The 25,311-nt window shown below is 45.1% G+C and overlaps 1 protein-coding gene across 4 annotated transcripts in view; it reads left to right on the top strand.

Annotated features, from left to right (window-relative positions):
• Positions 1 to 25,311, top strand: part of LOC137423307 (DENN domain-containing protein 1B) — a 92,960-nt gene that overhangs the window by 55,305 nt on the left and 12,344 nt on the right. For all 4 annotated transcript variants that reach the window (XM_068110320.2, XM_078774356.1, XM_078774358.1 and 1 more), the window contains 2 exons: positions 12,672 to 12,759; positions 12,957 to 12,994. In XM_068110320.2, coding sequence (XP_067966421.2) covers positions 12,672 to 12,759; positions 12,957 to 12,994 — 126 coding nt within the window. The remainder of the gene's footprint in view (positions 1 to 12,671; positions 12,760 to 12,956; positions 12,995 to 25,311) is intronic.

Below are 25,311 nucleotides of genomic sequence, written 5' to 3'. Positions count from 1 at the left end.
ACGTCGCGCACTGTGTAATGGACATGTACACAGTATGATTCACCTTGGATTGCAGCGCTGCAAGCTTCGTGTCCGCGGTGATTCCCTCCTGCGAATTTGTATGATTAGTCAGGAGCTTCAGCCAATGTATCAGTTGCGTGGCCGCGTCCGTCGCCTGGGGGTCTGCGCTGAAAACTGGAACTTGGATCAGCTTATGAGCCATGTCGTTCTCGTTCAGGACGAAGAGAGGAAACAGAATTAATTGTTGTAAAAAGCAAGGTCAACAACATTGTCCCAATAGTAGGTTTAATTCAGTTTCGATCTTTGGCAACACCTGTAAGAAATCAACAAGCTTTATCAGTATTCCGTAATCATGCAAGTTTAAACAATGAATTAGCAATTAGTGCAAGCAAGCCTGGAACATCTAAAAATACACACCATTCGAGTATACACTACCACACAGAATAAATGTCACAGGAATGTGTCGGAGCGATGTTCGTCCGAGTTCTTACAGGAGCCTCTCAGTGGTCGGGAACAGCATAACACCTAGGTTCATCTTAGACACAATTTCATTACAATATATATACACAGTCACGTGAAAAAGTAAGTACATCCCATGTAAAGTTTTGACTTTTTCAACATATTTCAACATACAGCTATTTGATCTTCATTTCAACAATATTGATAGATAAAGGTGATATAATATAACAAATATCATGAAACATTTACATTTTGTAGTCCATTGTATAATTTTAAAAAACATAAATGCAAATTTTGCATGTGGAAAAAGTAAGTACACCCCTACATTTATCACTACTTCAAATACCTAAAATTAGAATCAGGTGCACCAGCTCAGGTGCAAATGATTGGAACATTGTGAGAGAGGATCTTGGAGGAACCTATTGTGCTCCAACTACTTTCGTTCTCTGTTTTTTTTCCCAGTCTTTTCACCCCATACGTCGTTGTTTAAAATCTCAACTCAAAAACAAAAAAAAATATTTCCTTCTCTGTTCTTATTAGTTCTTATTCGTTCGTTCGTTCTTCGTGTTTCACCCACATTTCCCCAGATAGTTTTCACTGTTAAACTTTAAAATGTTTACACTTTCCCCTGGAGTTCTGTATTCTGTCGTGTATTGTAACACCTTTTTCTTCTTCTTCTTTAAAAGGTTGCTTTCGACTTGCTCACCAAATCTATTCATTCCAAAAAAAAATTCCATCTCTTACAGTGCCTCTTTCATACATTCCCTAAACTCTCCTGCTCTCCACCCTCCCTCCAGCGTCCTCAAACGTATTTTTGACTCGAAGGTCACAAGAAACCCATTTTGCAATAAATGTTCGTTTTCCATAAATCGTACACTTTCTAAAATCCAATCTCACCCCTCCCCTCCAAATCCTCCCCATCACCCCTCTCCTCCAAATCCTCCCCATCACCCCTCCCCATCACCCCTCCCCTCCAAAACTTCCCCATCACCCCTCCCCTCCAAATCTTCCCCCACACCCTTCCCCTCCAAGACTCCCCCTCGCCCCTCCCCTCAAAGACTCACCCCTCTCCTCCAAATCTCCCCCATCTCCCATCCCTTTCAAATCTTCCCCCTTGCCCCTCCCCTCCAAATCCTCCCCATCACCCATCCCTTTCAAATCTCCCCCCTTGCCCCTTCCCTCCTAAACTCCCCCCTAACCCCTCCCCTCATAAACTCCCCCCTCGCTCCTCCCCTTCAAATCTCCCCACCCTCATTTCTTCTCCATTTCCCCCCTCTCACCCCTCCTCCTCAAAGCGTCCTCCCCGCTTCTTCCCCTTTCCAACTCTCACCTCCATCTCCCCCAACCTTCTGACTCGCTCTTCCCCTCCTCAAATAACACCTCACTGTGCCTCACCCAATCACCATCAAACCTTTTGTCTGCCCCATCCTTCCCTTTCTCCGAGCTATTCTGAAATCTGACACACCTCCAACAGCTCTCCCTACCTCTTCCTCCTCTTCCACATCTTACCCGACCACTCCCCCCCCCCCCCCTGTTCTGTATCCGATGCCCCCCCCCCTTCCTCTTCATTAACGGTATGGACCTCAAACATCCAGGTCCTTCGTTCAAACTTAACTGATCTCTCCATACAGATTGCTTCTGACAAACCAGACGTGACCTGCTTAACAGAAACTTTCCTCCTTCATGATGTCTCTGATTCCTTAGCATCTCTCCCGGGTTACTTCCTCCTCCGGTATGATAGACCTGAGCCTCTAGTAGGGTGGCTTAGCAAAATTACCGTTACAAGGTGGACAAAATCACCAAATTTGGCATGAACACTCCTAATGACCTATGGAATCCATCATTCCATAGGAAATTAGAGCTGTCTCCCTCGACATATCACGTGCCTTCGACACGGTCTGGCACCCCGCTCTGCTCACCAAACTCTCCTCCTTTGGTATCCATGGAAATCTCCACGCATGGCTGGCGGACTTCCTCTCTAGTCGTCGTCAACGTGTGGCCCTGAATGGGTTTCTCTCATCTCCTCTTCCTGTTCAGGCTGGAGTTCCCCAAGGCAGTGTTCTGGGCCCCGTGCTTTTTCTGGTCTTCATCAATGATCTCACTGCTCACTCACTCACTCACTGCAGGCATGGGAAGGGGGGGGGGGTGGGAGAAGTATAAACACAAGGACACCAAGGACTTCCAGGAAAGAAGTTGGTATTTCAAAAAAGAGGATTTGGGGTGAAATTAGCGGGGGTAGAAAAGATCAAGGTTTTGGATGGGGGAAGATAAGAGATGGTGGTGAACAGCTGTTTTAAAGACCTGGAGGGTGGAGTGGGATTGAAGGGAGTGGGGGAGTTTCTTTCAGAGGTGGGAGAAAAGAGGAATGAAAGAGTGAAGGTGAGCAGAGAGTCTGGATTTTGGCAGTTTAACCATAAGAGGGTTGCAGGCAGATCTTGTGCGACCTTTAGGAATATTTGGGGGACAGAGCCCAGAGAGAGCTGGAGGAGCAAGGCCGGAGAAGAGTCGGTAGAAGACAGAAAGACCACCAACCTGCCTGCAGTGAGTAAGTGAAAGGCCCTCGGAGGTAGCTTCATCACGGGAGATTCCAATGATTCTGAACGCTTTGGTTTCAACAGCGTGAAGATGAGCTAGGTGTGAGGCAGGAGCACCAGCCCAGAGGGGAGAGCAGTATTCCATTGAGCTGCGGATGAAAGCCTTGTATGTGGTGAGGAGCTCAGGTGACTGATGATGATGGATTCCATGACTTTGCTGATAATTGGGAGCAGGCTGATTGGTCTGTAGTTGCAAGGATCTGTTTTTGCACCTTTTTTGTGTAAAGCAGTAATGTTTGCTGATTTCCAGGATGCTGTCAGATGACCTTGAGCAAAAGAGAGGGTGAAAAGAAGAGAGAGAGTTTGAGATAGAGCGGCAGAGCAGGATTTTAGGACCCGTGGGCTGATGCCGTCTGGTCCAGTGGCAGAATCAGAGTCGAGGTTCGACAAAAACTCCTCCACCTTGTCAGGAGAGAAGGACACAGAGTCCAGGAGCAGTTGGGTTCGACTGGGAAAGGTGGGAACAGAGAGAGATGGATTTGGGACTAAAGATTTTGAGGCAAACACAGAGTTGAGGCATTCGGCTTTGTCACGTGTGATGTCAACTGTGTGGCCATTTGAGGTAAGGGAGGGATGGAGGGGGAACAAACACCAGAAACGGATTTTACCAGACGCCACCAGGATTTGGAGGAAGGAGACAGGTTTGAGAGTTCATTCTTCAGTGTGGAGAGATAGTGCTTCCTGGCACTCCTGAGGGGAGACATACACTTGTTCCGAGCTTGGTGGAAGGAACTGAGATTGCCTTCAGTTGGATTAGCCTTCCAAGAGGCAAAGGCAAGTTGTTTCAGGGCAACAGCCTCACCACAAGATTCAGTGTACCATGGACGGGTGGAAGGGTAAGACAACTGAAGTCGAGATGGGATAAATCTGTGCATGAGAGAGAGCAGTTTGCTTTGGAAGAATTCCCAGGAAGAATTGATGTCAGAGGCAGTGGAGATGGGAGACCAATCCAGACGATTGATGGCTGCTTGAAGACCGTCCCAGTCGGCCTGAGTGAAATGCCAGACTCGTCGACGCTGAGGAGGCTCTCTGAGAATTTCCAGAGAGATGTCCACTTTGACAAGCACATGATCAGAAGAACCGATTGGAGCAGAAGAAGAGCAGCAGACATTAGCAGGGAAGTTTGTCATAACCAAGTTTAGAAGAGAAGATACTCCATTGGCTGAGATCCGGGTCGGGAAATTGACAGATTGTGTCAATCCCAGTGAGTCACAGAAGTCCTTTGCTGAGGTGCCATGACTGGTGAGAGAGGAACCCACACCCAACCAGCTGGCATGATGACAGTTGAAGTCACCACATATGAGGAAGAGAGAGTTGGGATGAGTGGATAGAAGTTGGTCCATGTTGTCAGACAGTGAAATGTAAATGGAGTCATCACTGTTTGGAGGACGGTACAGAACACATATGAACAAAAGGTGGGAGCGGAGAGGAAGCCGTAGCCAGAGGAACTCCTGGGGGTGAGGAGGAGAGAGGGCAGTGCAAGGAGAGTGAGGAAGAGAGTTTTTGATAAAGATAGCCACCCCACCACCAGGACGAGGCTCAGGTCTATCATACCGGAGGAGGGAGTAACCAGGAAGAGAAACTAAGGAATCGGAGACATTTTGAAGGAGGAAAGTTTCTGTTAAGCATGTTGAGTCTGGTTTGTCAGAAGCAACCTGTATGGAGAGATCAGTCAGGTTTGAGTGAAGGCCCCGGGTGTTTGAGGTCCCTACCGTTGATGAAGAGAGAGGGGGAGCATCGGGTACAGGACAGGGGAGGGGAGGAGTAGGGTAAGATGAAGGATGAGAGGGGGAGGTAGGAAGAGCAGTTGATAGAGTGTCAGAGATTACAGAAGAGTTCCAAGAAAGGGAAGGATGAGGAGGATGAAAGGTTTGATGGTGAAGGGATGAGGCACAGTGAGGGGTTCTTTGAGGGGGGGCAGAGGAAAGTAGAAGGTTGGGGGGGGGTGGAGGTATGAGATAGAAGGGAGACGAAGTGGGGAGGAGGCAGCTTTGAGGAGGAGGGGGGAGGAGGGAGAATTGGAGAGGAATGGTATGGGGGTTGATTTGAATGGGAGGGGTTGGGGGAGAGTTTTGAAGGGGAGGAGTGAGGGGGTAGTTTAGGAGGGGAGGGACAAGGGGGGAGTTTAGGAGGGGAGGGGCAAGGGGGGAGTTTAGGAGGGGAAGGGCAAGGAGGGAGTTTATGGGTGGAGGGGCAAGGGGGGAGTTTCGGAGTGGAGGGGAAAGGGGTGAGTTTAGGAGTGTAGGGGCAAGGGGGGAGTTTCGGAGTGTAGGTGCAAGGGGGGGGATTTGGAGGGGAGGGGCTAGAGGGGAGTTTCGAAAGTGGATGATTAATGAAAGACGAACATTGATAACAAATTGGGTTTGTTGTGATTTTCAAGTTAGCAATCCGATTCAGAACGATGGAGGAGGGATGGAATGAATGTGAATTTAGACCATGTAGTGAGGGAGACGTATAAGAGATTGAATTTATTTTTTTTGACGTGGAATGAGATGTAGAGGAATTTGAAAAAAGCCTTTTAAATAGGAAGAAAAACAGCGTGTTGTAATATACCATTGAATAAATCACTGAAGGGGAAAGTTTATACATATTTAAATAATATTAAAACAGAACCGTAAACAATCTTATATGCACAAAGTACCAACGGTGGGAGAGCCGAGAGGGACCACCACGAGTCACGTGGACAGGGCAAAAGGTGGATGGCAAGGAGATAATGGGGGCGGGGCGAACAGCACACCTGAACAGAAAGTACAGGATGAGACAAAGCACACGTGGAGAAAGGAAAATAAATGTTTTTGGTTATTTTTTTCTTTTTCTTTTTTTCTTTTTTGGGGGTGGGGGTATTTAAAAAAAATGTATTTAAAACGTTAGACAAAGAGTATTATGTTCGGGGTAGAAGGGAAAAAAACTAAGAGCCAAGCAAAACACGATGTAGGGGACTTAAGTAAACAAGCACCGATGGGGGTACAAGGCCGCACACGAGGAGCAGAACACGATTAATTAATTACGAGTTACAGGAAATTCAAACCAAAATTAACGATAAACAAACAATAACGCATGGACGATAAAATAGCGAGTTGAAATTTGACAAACACACGAATGAAAAAATAACCGCTTTGGATGCCCGGAGAGAACCAAGCCTCAAGGTCGGAAGCTTCAACAACTAGGCCGCGTGGCACGAAATACTCGACTATTTTTTACAGGTATGAAAGATTAACACCGATAATATAATCTCCCGAGGGACACGCAAAAGGTACACAGACGTAAGATAAATACAGTTTCGACAAAAATACAAATGTGACAATTACTTAACTTCGAGCGTGCGTGAGGATCGTGGAACAGCTTCGAAAAACCGTGACCCCTAGGCAAAGTCCAGCACTTCTCGAACAATGCTCTGGACAGATGAGTCAAAGGTGGAGCTATTTGGCCACAGTACCAGAAGACATGTTTGGCGAAAACCAAAGGCAGCATTTGACCACAAGAACCTGATACCAACTGTAAAGCATGGTGGTGGAAATATTATGGTTTGGGGCAGCTTTGCTGCATCAGGGCCTTGGCAGCTCACCATCATAGAATCCACTATGAATTCTTCATTGTACCAGAGGGTGCTTGAGGATAATGTGAGGCCATCTGTCGGAAAGTTGAAGCTCAACCGAAGGTGGACCTTGCAACATGACAATGACCCTCAACATACCTGTAAATCCACCAAGGAATGGCTGAAAAGAAAGAAATGGAGGGTTATGGAATGGCCAAGTCAAAGCCCGGATCTAAATCCCATCGAGATATTGTGGGGGGATTTGAAACGAGCTGCGCATGCAAGAAACCCCTCAAACATCGCACAGCTGAAATAATTCTGCATGGAGGAGTGGGCAAAAATTTCTCCCAGTCGATGTCAGAGACTGGTTGACAGTTATAAGAAAAGCCTACTTGAGGTTGTTTCTGCCAAAGGGGGCAATACAACCGATTAAGGCCAAGGGTGTACTTACTTTTTCATTATGCAAAAATTTGCATTCACGTTAATTTAAATTATACAAGGACTACAAAATGTAAATAAATGAAATGAATATGAATGATTGTTTTAAGGCCATTTTCCCCGCTAGAGTGGGGGTTGGCCTTGCGGGCCCCATGACCTCATGGGGCCCTGTTTGAGGCAATGTTTTTATGGCCGGATGCCCTTCCTGACGCCAACTCTTGGTCGCCTCTTACGATGCGCAGGGATACGGTGTACCTATTCTAAATCGGGGTACACACCGGGATCATTCATCCCAGCAAGCTGGTACTCAATTTGCCGACCTCGGAAGGATGACAGGCTGAATCAACCTCCCTGGTGTTAATTCAGCTATCGACTGGGATTCGAACCCAGGATCCTAAAATCCCAAGCTGGCACCCTAACCACTAAGGCAACACCAGGCTTGACTACAAAATGTAAATGTTTCATGATATTTGTTATATTATGTCACCTTTATCTATCAATATTGTTGAAATGAAGATCAAATAGCTGTATGTTGAAATATGTTGAAAAAGTCTAAACTTTACATGGGGGTGTACTTTTCACATATATATATATATTGTTGTGGATATGAGAATTGTGTTTTTTATTGTTGTTGTAAAATATCACCCTCCTTCCTCCATTTGTTGTGTATAAAGGTCAAAGGTCATTCCCGTAGTTATTCCATATACCACACGTAGCCAATCATAGATTTCCTCCTTGTTCAGTAGTTATCTCCTTATTATGTGTATTAGATTAAGGCTCTGTTTTCATTAGTTAATACTCCATTGCACCGAATCAAGTAAGGATAGCTCCCCTTCAATGACATTTTCCAGCCGAACTCTCCCTCTCTGGGTAACGAAGCTTAACAAGCGTGGGGTGCGCGGCTCCTCAACTGGCCTGGCTTGGGAAGCGGCGTTCGCCGCTATGATGAAGATGTGCTCCGTGCTCTGTTTGGACAGGAAGGGCGGGGTCGCCGGGAAGAGGCACGCCCAGGGTGCGCCACGAGGGGCGGGGTGTTCAGCCCCATGCCCAAGTAAGGACACAAGCCCGTGGCTCGCCACGAGGGGCGCGCCGTTCGACTCTCTGCCCAAATAAGGTAGCAAGACCATGCCATTGCCTTATAAGGGCACGAAACAGAGCGCGGAGGAGGGCGGTACCGAAAACTGAGGGGGGCGTGTCAGCCCCGCGCTTGAGAGAGAAGGAGAGAGATACGTGCGACGATTGGGAGAGCAGCAGGTTGAAAGAGAGATACGTGCGACGATTGGGAGAGCAGCATGTTGAAAGACAGATATACGTGCGACGATCGTGAAAGCAGGAGATTGAGCGAGAGAGACGCGTGAGACGATTCTGAGGGAGGAAAGGACCGCAGCAGAGGACAAAAGAGCCCGAGGCGTGTCAAGGGAGGGCGAGATACGTGTGCCGCTGGCGCCCTGCTCGCTCCCAGCCTGGGAAGGACCTGCTTGCTGTGCGCCCTGCCAAAAACTTTCCAGTTTGTGGTCCGACCTGAACCTTCTGATCCCTCCAGCCAATCCACCCTTCATTCCCCATTCGTGTGAGTCTGTCTTTGTTTGTTCTGTCCTGGGTTAAGTAAGACTGTTTATAGGTAAGCTAGAGTTTCACTGTGTCCTTCTGGTCCGTCCCTCTTTCTGTCTTTATTTTCTTATTCTTCCTTCTCCCTTGGTTTCTTTAATTGTGTACATAATAGATACAAATAAATAATATTCGTATTTCCTACTTCTGTCTTCCTCTTCTTCACATCCGTCGTCTTTGTCTTTTCCCCATTGAAAACCTGTGGCACGATTTGGCCAACGTTCAAGGATCGGGTCTAGTCCTTGGTAATAGTTCGTGCCGCGGTTGCTAAAACTGCTCGGCAATTAACATCTGTCCGCGGTACGAGCGGGGCTGTGCCACCTACCTTTCCGGGGGTAGTTGGGCAGTGTCAGGGACCACGTCGGTCAGTTATAGAAGAGGGGATTAATCCCCCCTCTAAGGGGAACAGAGGCCGACGTTGGGTTCCGTAACTATATATATATATATATATATATATATATATATATATATATATATATATATATATATATATATATATATATATATATATATATATATATATCTGTGCAGCGTTTGTCCTGTTGTGTTGTCTTGTCACTGAACTACTTTCTCAAACTTTTGTGAAATCGTACCAGACTTCTGGTATGCACATATCTCTCCTGTCGATATGTCCTAAGGGTATGGTTTTTGAAAAATGTTCCAAATGTTTGTTTTTTGGGGGGAATTTGTTTTTTTCAACTTGAATTGTTTATAAAAAGTAATATCACGTATATTACAAATACATTTGTGCAAAATAATTGTTTGAATTATGATTGGTTTAAACCATGACAAAACGGCACCTTGGGTAGTCATTTATCTATATATCGACATATCTGGGCAATGTCTGTGTTGTCACTTAACGACTCCCTCAAACTTTTGTTTCCGTGGTTGTGAAGTGTTTTTAATAACGTGGTGGTGAGGTATTTTGAATTATGTGGTGGTGATGTGTTTTTATTACGTGTTTTATGGCTGTGAGGTTTTTTTCAATTTCGTGGCTGTGAGGTGTTTTTAATTTCGTGGTGGTGAGGTGTTTTCAATTTTGTGGCTGTGAGGTGTTTTCAATTTCGCGGTGGTGAGGTGTTTTTAATTTCGTGGCTGTGGTGTTTTTATTACGTGTTTTATGGCTGTGAGGTGTTTTCAATTTCGTGGCTGTGAGGTGTTTTTATTACGTGTTTTATGGCTGTGAGGTGTTTTCAATTTCGTGGTGGTGAGGTGTTTTTAATTTCGTGGCTGTGAGGTGTTTTTATTACGTGTTTTATGGCTGTGTACCCCGGTTTTGAATAGGTACACTGTATACCTGCACATCGTAAGAGGCGACTCAGGGTTGGCGTCAGGAAGGGCATCTGGCCATAAAAACATTGCCTCAAACAGGGAACCATGATTGTCGTGGGGCCCGCAAGGCTAACCCCCGCTCTAGCGGGGAAAATGGCCTTAAAACGATCATTCATTCATTCATTCATATGGCTGTGAGGTGTTTTTAATTTCGTGGCTGTGAGGTGTTTTTATTACGTGTTTTATGGCTGTGAGGTGATTTAAATTTCGTGGTGGTGAGGTGTAGTCGTCCCAAACTTCCAGTCTGCACCTACCCCTCCCCTATGTATGTCCTGAGGGGTGCTTTCTTGAAAAAAAAACATTCAACCGAAATTGCCTATAAAAATGTAATATCACAAACGCAACAAATTTATTTTTGCAAAATAATTGTTTATATTATGATTGGTGTAAATCATGACAACACAGCAACTCAGGTGCAGTCATTATCCTCAGCTGAAATAAGCCTGATCCTCAGTAACGATGCTCGGTGAGGCGAGCGTAGCGAGCCGAGCCAAGCTCATATATATATATGTATGTGTATATATATATATAGATATATATATATATATATATATATATATATATATATATATATATATATAGGTAGGTAGTGGGCAAGTTTTTGCTTCAAACAGTGGTTATTTTCTCTATTTTCAGGAGCGATCAAGGCAGTGGTCTGTTTCCTATACACTGCCCAAATAACTGTGGCATTCTTTCGATCAAGGGCTTTTACCCTGGAGGTTCCACGAGTCCTTATTGTTTATAACCTATTTTTTACTGAATAATAGAGCCGTTATTTACTTTTAAAGATTTCAACGATCAGGAAGAAGATGATTGGTTTAGGGTCGTTTGTTTAAGCCTTTGGGTTGGGAGGGGGAATTGATGACTTGGGGCGTGTGAGGAGGGTGGGGGATCCCTATTAGTCAATCATAAGGCTTGCCGCAACACAAATTATTATGTTTCACTCTGTTTCATCTCAGATTATTCTTTTGCATTTAAAGATCATAAATACAATAGAGAAGATGAGCTATTTAAAGTTCCTTTGTTATCTTCACTGTTATCGTGGGCAGAGCCAGTCATGGGTTATTTTGGCATTTGCAACTTGAGCTCATTCAAAACAGTGGTGGCATCAGCATTTGCAGTTATCGTTATGTTTGTTTGCTTGATAACACCACTGCTTGCACTCCAGGTGAACGGCCTTGGGTGGTAAATTTGCAAGTTTATTTTTGTTCTTTTGTCAGAAAAACATTGCAGAATCCTCAAACGTGGCGGTGTTAGCAATGGACGATGCGAGGACATTCTGCACCATGTGACCACAGGTGCATCATGAATCGCTCTTCCAAAATGTTTGTCATTCAGAGCAAGAAGGTTTATTTGTTCACAATATCTTGGCACTGCTATTATGTTAACCCCTTGATAAATATTCACAAAACTTAATGGGTTCCTGATTATGATAGCTTTCAAGTGACGTATGATGCATCATTATCACATAAATCGGTGAGATGCAATCATTTCCTCGTTCGCTCATCAGGTACATTTATCTCGATTGCGCCCTACAATTCACACCAAAAAGCCGTGTCAATGAAGGTTATGGCAATGACTTTATGCACAAAGTAGAGTGTAACTATCCAAAACTTTAAGTTACCATTTCTGAATGCAAATCACAGTTTGAGTATGTCAGGTGGTTTGTAGTTGCAGGATGGTACGCCCACAAGTTTGGCTTTGTCGACTGTGACACTTTGATTTTCACCACTTGCGTGAGTGTTGGCGCTCAAGGCCAAATAAGTAGTCTTCAAGCAGTAAGCCAGTACTTCTCTTTTCATCGATAAGATAGTACCATATTGTTGGATCTTGAGAAACATTCATCATGAAACTTTATAAACTCCTTTCATTGGAAATCTTTGATTTTTCATGTTAAAACCTTTTATAGCCAGTCTGCTGTGACAAACCTGAGATTATCGCTGGCATAAAAGTGGAACAGCTGGGCAGACCCCCATCAAAAGCCACACTTCCTGGGTAAGGTACATTCTTTTACAACTTTTAGTGCCAGGAGGAAGGGATTGAGCCTTGAAGGATAAAGTTGTGGACCTATCGGTCAAAAGAGAGGAGTATAATTATGTACAGGGTTGTGGACAATACGCATGAGATGTCAAGAAAAATGTGTCAAGAAAAACAAGTTGGAGAACCAGCTTTTACCATTGATTCTTAACACCCCAATTGCTTTCCTGTTGTTCTGATGTTAACTTATTTGTTTTAGTTCCAGGTGGAAAAGATCTGTAGTACATGTCATTCCAGTTGATTCCAAAGGTTCTGGTACATGTCATTCCATTTGATAATTGCGTTGACATGAGGCTGATATGCATAAACTTTAATTATTTGGACAGGACGATTGCGCAGAGGAGTATCATTCCTTGCTTTATGGCTGTGATGCCTCAGATGGAACAATGCTCCAATAAGGAGTTGTCATTGTTTGTCAGAGATCATGCAACTCCATGTCATGTGTATTTGTGTAAATAATGCTCTCACCTGGTATATCTATTTCTTATGATCTTATATTCACATAGCAATGTCTGGACCCTTCATACCTGACTTTTGTGCCATAAACTTAACTGTCGTGTGTGTGTGGGTGCGTGCGCCCATATCACATTTGGCAATTGTTAAACTAATCCCATGGCTTGCCTTGTTCATCGACTTCTCATGCCTTCCTTTTATGATTTTTATTCTAGTTTGTGGAAGATCGTTTGTCAAGGTTGAATGCTGGATGTGGCTTCACAGATGAGTTTGAGCGAGAGTTGGAACAGCAGGGTGCAGCAGGTGAGAAGCAATTTCTTAATATGCCCAGATAATGATGTACAACTGAGGGAGAAAATGTGAAATCTTAATTGATGAACTGTGAATATAAATGGGTTACAAGGTGTGTATCTCATTTCAAGTTCTGATACTGTTCCTGCTCTTTGTTCTTCCACCCCTGACCCCTTCTACATGCTGCCTGGCTTTACCCCTTCCCCTAGTCTCAGTTCCTTACAATCAGTGGCTATCGACTGTCAAGGTTTGTTCTTTGTGTTGACAGACAGGAAGAGTACAATAGATTCCAGTGGGAAGTGAAAGTTTTCATTATAATTGGTTGTAAAAGGTGTGTGCACTGCTGTATAAGAATCAACAATTTACTTGGCCTCCACTAGTATTTTATACTATCATACTCTAATGGAGGTGCGTGTGTGTCCGATACTCAAAGGATTGTATTTTCTCTGCCGACAAAGTCGCTGGAGGCATTATGTTTTCGGGTTGTCAGTCCGTGCGTCCATTACCACGATAACTTGAGAACGGCTGAAAAGTTTTAAGCTAAACTTAGTACTAAGTGTATATATAATGATGCAAAGATTAACTGAGATTGAGGTCAAAATTCAGAGATCCCGTTGGATAAAAATTCTGTAACTGAGCTAACTTGTGAACCAGTGATGTGATTTTGACCAAACAAGGTATCTATATAACAAAGCAGTACTGTTTGTCAGTTCCTGAACTACTCCCGCAGTTTTGGGTCTAGCCCCGCCAAACTTTCTGTGGAACCTTTTGGCGTTTCAACGGGTGTCGTAAGGTGGTTAGGAGCTTTCATAAATTTCTCAATACAATTGTGATTTTGAGTTTCCACTCGTGCGAAATTGAGCTCTCTGCATGTAAACACATTCACAGGTTTGGCATTGGCAGTTTCGCCATTTTCCACACATGGAAACATTCACCGGTTCCGCTTGTAAATATATTCGTGACTTTTTGCTATTTCTCTGTAATAGTCCATTTCCTTCATCTTGGCCCATAAGAGCCAATCATCCCTCCCCAGCCAACACCATCACCCTCATCGTTGTTGTCGGCATTCATTGTCATTATTAAAGGTGCATTGACTTTATACAGTACTACTCCCACAGTTTTGGTGCCAGCCTCACCAAATTTTCTATGTAGCTTTTGGGGTCCCTGCATGTGTCATAAGGTGAATGGGAGTTTTCATAAAATTTCTAAACTTTTTTTTGAGATTTTTCAGTACCTCGCTTGTATGTATATATGTGTCACGCTACCAGATTCTTGTACCAGATGCTCAAATTATGGATTTAGAGTTATACCTGCAGCATTAAAGTACCAACCCTGTACCTCCATAAAATAGCAGGGTTGGTCAAATTGGGCAATTACAAATGCATGAAAACAAAAATTTAAATATTCATGTGTTACCCAAAATGTCAAGTTTTTCAACTTTTCATGCCACGAAATCTAGAAAATTTCGCAAAAACTACTGTGCACAAATACTGTAAATGTGCACAAATACTGTAAATCCTCGCCCCCTCCCCCCCCCCCCCCCATCTGTACGCTAGCCCAAGCTGTCATGCCAAAATATCAAGGCAAAATGACGAGTAGGCCAACATGTATAGAATTTTCACACACGTTTGGTGAAGCACCATTTACAAGAAGTATGTACAAAAGGCTTGACTTATCCATGAAGGACAATAAATGCATGTGGCATCATACTACTTACACTTGAAAACCCCACGGGATATTAAGTTGGCCGCCAGAAGTGTGATTCAAAGGTCAAGTCATTGTCTTGTGAGCCTAATTCACAAAGTACATACAAGTACAGCATTGTTCAGTAAACGATATTCTTTGTCTAGTATATGAATAAAATATCATGCACACTGGATGCACAGCACTGAGCAGCATGCACAGGTCTTATCAATTGCACAAACTATAATGACTGTCTCAATCATTTTCAGTCATGAGTCAACAAAATGAATCAGATTGTCATATAAGTTGTGGACAGGTCACAACACCCCTGTTGCTTCTGCGAAGGCCGACCGGCTTACAGTGAGAGCAGGTTGGCCTGGCACGCTTGCCACCAACAGCAGCAGAGTCACCAGATGGCCAATAAAGGTATATCTCCGGCGGTTTATTGCTGATAAACGATCAATCCGGAAGCGAAAACGGTGAAACACGCGGCGCCGCCTTTCAACGGCGTTTATACGCAGTAGATGTTCAGCGCATCTGGTACAAGAATCTGGTAGCGCGACACATATTATGATGCAAAGATGAACTGATTAGATTTTGGCATCAAGAGTCCAAAGGTCAAAGTCAATAATGGGGTTTCTTTACTGTGATAACTTGTGAACCAGTGATGGGATTTTAACCAAAGTTGGTACAACTATATATTATGATGCAAATATAAACGGATTACATTATGGGGTCAAAAGCTTAAAGGTAGAGGTCCCGTTAGGTAAAAATGTGAACGACATACTGTGATTTCTGATACTTTAAAATGAAAAATGTGATACTTGAGAAGAGCTGAAGGGATTTAAATTAAACTTGGTACAAGTATGTATTATGTAATAATGTGGGTGGAGGAATATCGGTCAATGTGTAGAGTACCATTGTCGTTCACAAGATAAAATAAATACATAGCTTTTTGGGGGGGGGTGGGGGGGGGGAACTTGAACTAGAAATCGGTTGTAAAGATGTGTTCATACAAAATAATTGAATCTGAAATGAATTATTCTCACTCCAAAGGGGGGTGTGTGTGTGTGTGTGTGTGTGTGTGTGTGTGTGTGTGTGTGTGTGTGTGTGTGTGTGTGTGTGTGTGTGTGTGTGTGTGTGTGTCCGTGTCCGTGTCCGCAACGATATATTGTCCTTAAAAAACGTTTAAAAACGGTTTTCTTTGCATCTGCTTGGCTGATCGATGTGAAACTTTAAACATAGGAGGGACTCCCCATCGATTATATTTTATTGATAGCTTTGACATCATAGTTCACATGGTATGGCGGCCAAATCGGATTTAAGGAAAACAATTGGGCATAATCTTCTCTGAAACCGCTCAACAAAAAGAAAATAGAAACTTGCTATGTGTCATGACTCCCCATGGGGTACATAGAGTGATAACGATTATGTTATCGGTGAAATAGTATAAAATAAAAAATAAATAAAAACCACCTTTAGAGGCCATTTTTCCCCACAAGCGGGGGTTGGCCTTTTTCGGGAACTGTGGTTGTTGTTGTTTTTCGGTCCCCTTTTTGAAGCAATGTTTTACGGCCGGATGCCCTTCCTGACGCCAACCCTTTTTGCCGCCTTTAACGACAAGCAGGGAATTACCAGTGAACTGGTACTCAATTAGCCGACCTCGGAAGGATGACAGGCTGAGTCAACCCCCCTGGCGTTAATTCAGCGATTGACCGGGATTCGAACCCAGGATCCTAGGATCCTAAGCCGGCACCCTAGCCGCTAGCCCAACACCAGGGATTCAACAATTGGTGAAATAGCCGCCGGTGCCGGAGCTGGTGAAATAGTATGCCGCCCATAATTGGTTGAATCAAAATCCTTAGCTGAAAAATCGGAAACTTCATATAATCTCATCTACTGATGTGAGTAAATAATTAAATGTGTGACAACATTGGTCATATGTGGTGTGGTTGCCATATTGGATTGAAAATAAAAACCTAAAAACGAAGACTTAACGACATAACAGATTGATGTGAAACGTTACACATTTGATCGACTTGCCATGGGGAATATAGTTTGAATTATCTTTTTTTGAACAACCTTATTGAACATTATCATGTAAACTATACATGAGCACCTTATTTGAAGTGCTTTCTTAGCTAATCCATCACATTTACCAATCCAATCTAATTTACAGTCGTAGCCAAAAATATTGGCACCCTTGCACTTTTTTCAAATAATGCACCATTTCTTCCAGAAAATTGTTGAAATTTTTAAATCTTTTCGTATCCACATATGTATTTCTGTGGTTTGCAGTGGAACAAAACAAAAAAGCTGAAAAAACTACTAAATCTATAGTCTAGTAGGAAGACTAGGTCCCCCTGCACCCCCCGGAGATATACTTCTAATCAGTGTTTCTAGATTGGGAAAAATGTGTAGAAAATGACTAGCTATGGCCCCAAGCTGAAAAAATGTCCCACATACCATTTTTATGCAAATTACTGCTGCAAATTTTATGCAAAATTATGCAAATTTTATGCAAATTTTTGATGAGGAGTAGAGTTGAGGGGTCTTTGAGGGCTTCATCGAGGTGCTCTCGGTTGCAAGACTGGGTCATTCTGAGAAGCACAGCAGGGTCAGAGATCATGATGTTCTCCTCCTCAGTGAATCTCTCCATCAACAGCCTCTCCATTGCCTCACACACTGTTTTGAGGCAAAAGAGGGACTTTGCGTAGGCCTTTCCACTGAGAACACCTTTGAGAGATCCACTTGTTACTAGTTGTGCCTCAAAGAGAATCTCTGCATATCCAGAACCACGCATCTTGTGTCCAGTGAGCATCCCGATGTAGTTCATGGATGTGTGGAAGGGTCCAATCGTTACTACATGACTAGCAAATTCATTTGGCCAGCGCCAGATGATGGGAAGGGCTTTCATGCAGACACCCAGATCAAATGTATTCAGGACCCATCTCTGACCCACCTCAGCAGTTGCTGCCTCGGAACGCTTCAGTAGCTCACGAACAACTGCGTTGTCTGTGATCGGTTGGTGGATAGGCGTGCAGTAGTCGACTGTTGATTTGCTGGGTGGGGGAGAACCAGTTGCAGAGGTGAAACCCCCTAGCCCAGGCACAGGCTGCAGGCCATTGCCATGCCATGCAGGCACCAGGCACAGACCGATCACAGACAACGCAGTTGTTCGTGAGCTACTGAAGCGTTCCGAGGCAGCAACTGCTGAGGTGGGTCAGAGATGGGTCCTGAATACATTTGATCTGGGTGTCTGCATGAAAGCCCTTCCCATCATCTGGCGCTGGCCAAATGAATTTGCTAGTCATGTAGTAACGATTGGACCCTTCCACACATCCATGAACTACATCGGGATGCTCACTGGACACAAGATGCGTGGTTCTGGATATGCAGAGATTCTCTTTGAGGCACAACTAGTAACAAGTGGATCTCTCAAAGGTGTTCTCAGTGGAAAGGCCTACGCAAAGTCCCTCTTTTGCCTCAAAACAGTGTGTGAGGCAATGGAGAGGCTGTTGATGGAGAGATTCACTGAGGAGGAGAACATCATGATCTCTGACCCTGCTGTGCTTCTCAGAATGACCCAGTCTTGCAACCGAGAGCACCTCGATGAAGCCCTCAAAGACCCCTCAACTCTACTCCTCATCAAAAATTTGCATAAAATTTGCATAATTTTGCATAAAATTTGCAGCAGTAATTTGCATAAAAATGGTATGTGGGACATTTTTTCAGCTTGGGGCCATAGCTAGTCATTTTCTACACATTTTTTCCAATCTAGAAACACTGATTAGAAGTATATCTCCGGGGGTGCAGGGGGACCTAGTCTTCCTACTAGACTACTAAGCTTATTCCACACAAATCCTAAAATGTACCGGACAATATTATTGGCACCTTTTTTGAAGATGTTAGAAATAGTTCGATTTCAAGCAGGTGATTTTCCTTTACTTTGAAATTGAACTCGCCAGTGGTGAGTTGCAAGTGCCTGCAATATAAAAATCGCTCATTCAACCATTTTTTATCCAGAAAAGGTGTCATTCTGCTGTTTTGTGTCACTGTGTACACTGCAATGAGCATGGAGAAAAGAAAACCAGAAAATTGTCTGAGGACGTCAGACACAATTGTAGCCAACCAAGCATGGACTATCAACCAAGCATGGACACAATCTATATATATATTGTTGCGGATTTGTAATTGTTGTAAATATCACCCTCTGTAAGTGTAATGAATTCTTTTAAATATCTCCGTTTTGTGTGTAAAGGTCAAAGGTCGTCCTCTTAGTTACTCCATATACATACACGCAGGCCACCATATACCCTTCTAAATAGTTATTTCCTTATTATGTGTATTAGTTTAAGGCTGTGTTTCCCATTAGTTGACTCTGCATTGCATCAAATTGAAATAAGGTAGAACCCCCTGTCTAGTGCAAAGCCTCCATTGCCAACTGCATTCGCCCTCCATTGAACACGCGGTCGGTTCGGAGAAGAAAGGCGTGTCTCCGCCCTCGTCATCGGAAGGAGGAGTGAGCCAGCCCTTGCCGACCAATCAGGTACGAGGGGTTTGGCTTGAGAGGGCAGAGAAAGAACGACCGGGGAGGTTCGAAAAGATTTGAGGGTGTGGCCAATATAACCCGTCACGCGACGCCCCCACCAGAGATGATTGAGGGAGAGAGATGTGCGCAAGAGTTCAGTGAGGGACTGCTTGGTGAAAGAGGTGAAGAACGAAGTCATTGAGGGAGCCAGAGAGTGAAGGAGCCCGAATAGAGAGCTCTGGAAAAGGAGACGCTGTTCCAACCAGCCTTGCCACGACAAGCTCCGATGTGTTGCTGCGAGCATCCCGGCCGTGTGGACCCGAGTGCGGAGGGGCGGCGGCTGCTCACTCCCGGCCCGACCATTCTCCTGCTCCACCTGAACCTTCCTCTCCTTCCAGCCATTCATCCCTGCCTTCACTCCCTGTGGAAGTCTGATTGTCGTCCGTCTTCTGTGTTGTCCTGGGGTATAAGTAAGACTGTTTAGGTAAGTTAATATTGCACTGTCCTTCTGGTCCTTCCATCCTTCTGTAAATTTTTTTTTTTTTTTTTTTTTTTTTTTTTTGTATACAAGATCGAGGCTCGTGAAAGAGCGAACATTAATCACACAGAAAGACAAACCGACACATAAAACATATAACATAGGGAGCGGTAGACAAGATGGGGAGAGAGGGGGAAGGACACAAACACAACATTTGAGAGCAGGGACCGAGAGACATGGAGACATCGAGAGATCTGAGAGAGGGCGAGGGCTTTGGGGGGGGGGGGGCGTGGGAAGGGGGCGGTGGGAGAGGTATAAAACATATGGACACTGCCAGGACTTCCAGGAAAGAAGTTGGAATTTCAAACAAGGTGGATCTGGGGTGAATTAGCGGGGGTAGAAAAGATCAAGGTTTTGGATGGGGGAAGATAAGAGATGGTGGTGAACAGCTGTTTTAAAGACCTGGAGGGAGGAGTGGGATTGAAGGGAGTGAGGGAGTTTGTTCCAGAGGCGGGAGAAAAGAGGAATGAAAGAGTGAAGGTGAGCAGAGAGCCGAGATTTCGGCAGTTTAACCATCAGAGGGTTGCTGGCAGATCTTGTGCGACCTGTAGGAATATTTGGGGGACAGAGCACAGAGAGAGCTGGGGGTGCAAGGCCGGAGAGGAGTCGGTAGAAGACAGAAAGACCACCTACCTGCCTGCGGTGAGTGAGTGAAAGGCCCTCAGAGATAGCTTCATCGCGGGAGATTCCAATAATTCTGAAAGCTTTGGTTTCAACAGCGTGAAGCCGAGCTAGGTGTGAGGCAGGAGCACCGGCCCATAGGGGAGAACAGTATTCCATTGAGCTGCGGATGAAAGCCTTGTATGTGGTGAGGAGCTCAGGTGTGCCGAGGAAGGACTTCGCACGACGGAGGATGCCCAGTCGGCGACTGGCTATGGAGGCCAGCTTGGAAATGTGGTTTTCCCAAGAAAGATCATGGCAGATAGTGAGACCCAAAATCTTGAGCGACAGAACTTCTTGGAGAGGATTGTTGAGAAAGTAGATGGGAGGGTTGTCCAGTCGATCTTTTCGGAGAGACATAGTAAGAGTGTGAGATTTGTCAGGATTGAAAGACATGTTCCACTTGTTTGACCAGTCTGTGATTTTGTCCAGGTCTTCAGAGAGTGAGGAGGCAGCAGACTGCCGATCTGAGGGAAGAGGAATGGAGCGGCAGAGAGTGGAGTCATCAGCAAAGAGATAGAGAGGATTTTCGAGAGAGTCAGAGAGATCATTGATGAAGACCAGAAAAAGCACGGGGCCCAGAACACTGCCTTGGGGAACTCCAGCCTGAACAGAAAGAGGAGATGAGAGAAACCCATTCAGGGCCACACGTTGACGACGACTAGAGAGGAAGTCCGCCAGCCATGCGTGGAGATTTCCATGGATACCAAAGGAGGAGAGTTTGGTGAGCAGAGCGGGGTGCCAGACCGTGTCGAAGGCACGTGATATGTCGAGGGAGACAGCTCTAATTTCCTGTTTGGCATTGAGGACCTCCATCCATTGTTGAGACAGCAGAAGCAGCATGTCCAGAGTAGAGTGACCTGGTCTGAAACCAAATTGATGATCAGAGATCAAGCCATTGGAGAAGAGGAAAGATTTCATATCCGAAGCAATGATGGATTCCATGACTTTGCTGATAATTGGGAGAAGGCTGATTTGTCTGTAGTTGCTAGGATCTGTTTTTGCACCTTTTTTGTGCAAAGCGGTGATGTTGGCTGATTTCCAAGCAGATGGCAGTTGACCTTGAGCAAAAGAGAGGGTGAAGAGAACAGAGAGAGGGTGAGATAGAGCAGCAGAGCAGGATTTTAGGACCCGTGGGCTGATGCGAGGGTTGACAGAAACTTTTCCACCTTGTCAGGAGGAAAGGACACGGAGTCCAGGAGCAGCAGGGTACGACTGGGTATGGTGGGTACAGAGAGGGATGGGTTTGGGACACAAGATTTAGAGGCAAACACAGAGTTGAGGCATTCAGCTTTTTCACGTGCGTAGTCAGCTGTGTAGCCGTTTGAGGTAAGGGAGGGGATGGAGGGGGAACAAACACCAGAAACGGATTTGACCAGACGCCACCAGGATTTGGAAGAGGGAGACAGATAAGAGAGTTCGGTCTTGAGAACGGAGAGATATTGTTTCCTGGCTCTCCTGAGGGTGGACACACACTTGTTTCGCGCTTTGTGAAAGGAAATGAGATTTCCTTCCGTTGGATTTGCTTTCCAGGAGACGAAGGCAAGTTGTTTCTGGGCAACAGCCTCACCACAAGATTCCGTGTACCATGGACGGGAGGAAGGGTATGACAACTGAAGACGAGATGGGATAAATCTGTGCATGAGAGAGAGCAATTTACTTTGGAAGAATTCCCAGGATGAGTTGATGTCAGAGGTGGTAGAGATGGGAGACCAGTCCAGATGATTGATGGCTGCTTGAAGACCGTGCCAGTTGGCCTGAGTGAAATGCCAGACTCGTCGACGCTGAGCAGGCTCCCTGAGGATGGTCAGAGAGATGTCCACTTTAACAAGGACATGATCAGATGATCCGATCGGAGCAGAAGAAGAGCAGCAGACATTTTCAGGGAAGTTAGTCATAACCAAGTCCAGAAGAGAAGATGTTCCGTTGACTGAGATCCGGGTCGGGAAATTGACAGATTGTGTCAGTCCCAGTGAGTCGCAGAAGTCCTTTGCTGAGGAGCCATGGCTGGTGAGAGAGGTACCCACACCCAGCCAACTGGCATGATGACAGTTGAAATCACCACATATGAGGAAGAGAGAGTTGGGATGAGTAGATAGAAGTTGGTCCATATCATCAGACAGCGAGATGTAGATGGAGTCATCACTGTTTGGTGGACGGTACAACACACATATGAACAAGAGGTGGGAGCGAAGGGGAAGCCGTAGCCAGAGGTATTCCTGGGGGTGAGGTGGAGAGAGTGCAGTGCAGGGCGGGTGAGGAAGAGAGTTTTTGATAAAGATAGCAACCCCGCCTCCAGGACGAGGCTCAGGTCTATCATACCGGAGGAGGGAGTAGCCCGGGAGAGATACTATGGAATCAGAGACATCATAAAGGAGGAAAGTTTCTGTTAAGCAGATCACGTCTGGTTTGACAGAAGCAACCTGTATGGAGAGATCAGTTAAGTTTGAACGAAGGCCCCGGATGTTTGAGGTCCATACCGTTAATGAAGAGGAAGGGGGAGCATCAGATACAGAACAGGGGGGAGGAGGGGTAGGGTAAGATGTGGAAGAGGTGGAAGAGGTAGGGAGAGCTGTTGAAGGTGTGTCAGAGATTTCAGAATAGCTCGGAGAAAGGGAAGGATGGGGCGGACAAAAGGTTTGACGGTGATTGGGTGAGCCACAATGAGGTGTTATTTGAGGAGGGGGAAGAGCGAGGCAGAAGGTTGGGGGAGATGGAGGTGAGAGTTTGAAGGGGGAAGAAGCGGGGAGGACGCTTTGAGGAGGGGGAGTGAGAGGGGGGAAATTGAGAAGCAATGAGGGTGGGGAGATTTGAAGGGGAGGGGGGAGGGGGGAGTTTGGGAGGGAAGGGACAAGGGGAGGGATTTGAAAGGGATGGGATATGGGGGAGATTTGGAGGGGAGGGGCGAGGGGGCATCTTGGCGGGGAGGGGTGAGGGGGTAGTTTAGGAGGGAGGGGGCAAGGGGGGAGATTTGAACGGGATGGGTGATGGGGAAGATTTGGAGGGGAGTGGTGATGGGGAAGATTTGGAGGGGAGGGGTTATGGGGAAGATTTGGAGGAGAGGGGTGAGATTGGATTTTTGAAAGTGTACGATTTATGGGAAACGAACATTTATTGCAAAATGAGTTTCTTGTGACCTTCGAGTTAAAAATACGTTTAAGGACGCTGGATGGAGGATGGAGTGCAGGAGAGTTTAGGGAATGTAGAAAAAAGGCACTATAGGAGATGGATATTTTTTTTGGGATGAATTGATTTGGTGAGCAAGTCGAAAGCAGCCTTTTAAAGAAGAAGAAGAAAAAGGTGTTATAAAATATGATGGAATACATAACTTGGGGGGAAAGTGTAAACATTGAAGGTTAATGAGTGAAAACTATCTGGGGAAATGGGGGAGAAACACGTGGTCGAAGAACGAACGAACGAATAAGAAGGAATAAACGAATGAGAACAGAGAAGGAAATGTTTTTTTTGTTTTTTTTGAGTTGAGATTTACACAAGGAAGTAGGCTTTGGGTGAAAAGACTGGGAATACAGAGAACGAAAGTTATTGGATCACAAACGACGGACCGCTGAGAAAAACAAAGCCTCAAGGTTGTACAGTGCACACTGTACAAGGCCTCAAGACACGACACGAATTAACACGATTTTCAATACAGGTATGAAAGATTTGCACCGAAAAATCTTCGTCGGGACACAATATACGTACAACACCATAAATAAATACAGTTTTAACGAAAATACAAATGGGAACAATCACTTAACTTCGATTTCAAATCGTTCGCGACGCGGCAAAGGCCTTGCTCGCGACACGGCAAACAGACGATCAATTTATGAAAGATAAACACCGAGAAACAACCAAAGTTGCACATTTTCGTATCTTTCCTTCTCCTTGGTTCTTTTGGTCTTGTACATAATAGTTAGTAATAAATTATATTTGTTCTTCCTACTTTTGCCTTCTTCTTCTGCACATCCGTTCGTCTTTGAGGTTTCCACATTGAACACCTGTGGCGCGATTTGGCCAACGTTTAAGAATCGGGTTAGTTACTTGCTAACGGTTCGTGCCGCGGCTGCTAATCCGCTCGGCAATTAACATCTTGTCCGCGGTCGCGAACGGGGTTGCTCACCTGCCTCTCCGGAGGGAGCTTGGGCAACTTCAGGACCACGTCGGTCAGTCATAGACGAGGGGATTAATCCCCCCTCGATAAGGGGATAAGAGGCCGACGGAGAGATCCGTAACAATATATATACAGTGCGTATCAAAAAAAAGGTAATCCGAATTCAAGGGGTTAATATGCAAAGGTTATTTATTTTGACAATTTACATGTGGTTTACCAATTAAGAGGAGATCCTCAGCTTTCCATTGATACCTTCCATGCATCATTGCTGTCACACATGACTGAGTACATGTTCATTGAAAATGACAAGTTCAAATCGCATTTTCACAAGTTTGGCTAATCGATGCACGTCAGGATATTTGATGCAAAATGAACGTCAGATGTGAACTTTTCTCAGGAATGATTGACCTTTATGCACCCACACCTTTAACATGTCCACCTCCCCTTTCAACACATAGCTCACAGCGGCGGAGCATGCCCTGAACTGCTTGTCTCACCATAGCCAGGTCATTGCGCAAAGCATCCACTTCATGTCGAATATGGCCCTGCAATTCGTAAAGATCACGGGGAGGAGTTATGAACACCTTGTTCTTTAAATGTCCCCAAAGGAAATAATCACATGGTGTGAGGTCAGGTGATCTTGTCAGCCATTCCACTGCATGGTTGAGGGTGATGAATCGGTCTCCAAAGAGTTCCCTCAGTCGATCTCGGACAGCGATAAGACGATGTCTTGGGCCCACCAGAGATATCTGAAGACACCACGAACCTGTCGCTCAAAGTTCTCCTCCAGCCGCGGAAAAACTTCATCATTGATCATCTGCAAATACCTGTTACTATTGACATTCCTTTGAAAGAAAAATGGTCCGATCACCTGACCACTTCCACAAAGTCCCAACCAAACAGTCCACTTTTGTCGATTCATGTTGGTGTCAAAATTAAATTCCGGGGGTTGTCCTGTCGGTGCATATTCAAGAACATTATGGATATTGACCTTGCCGTCCATGGCGAAAGCAGCTTCGTCGCCGATAACGAGATACCGCA

The sequence above is a fragment of the Myxine glutinosa genome, chromosome 3 (assembly GCF_964187855.1).
Source record: "Myxine glutinosa chromosome 3, kmMyxGlut1.1, whole genome shotgun sequence".
NCBI classification, from domain to species: Eukaryota; Metazoa; Chordata; class Myxini; order Myxiniformes; family Myxinidae; genus Myxine; species Myxine glutinosa.
Note: the sequence above shows the minus strand (reverse complement) of the source record. Positions and strands in the feature narration are given on the sequence as shown.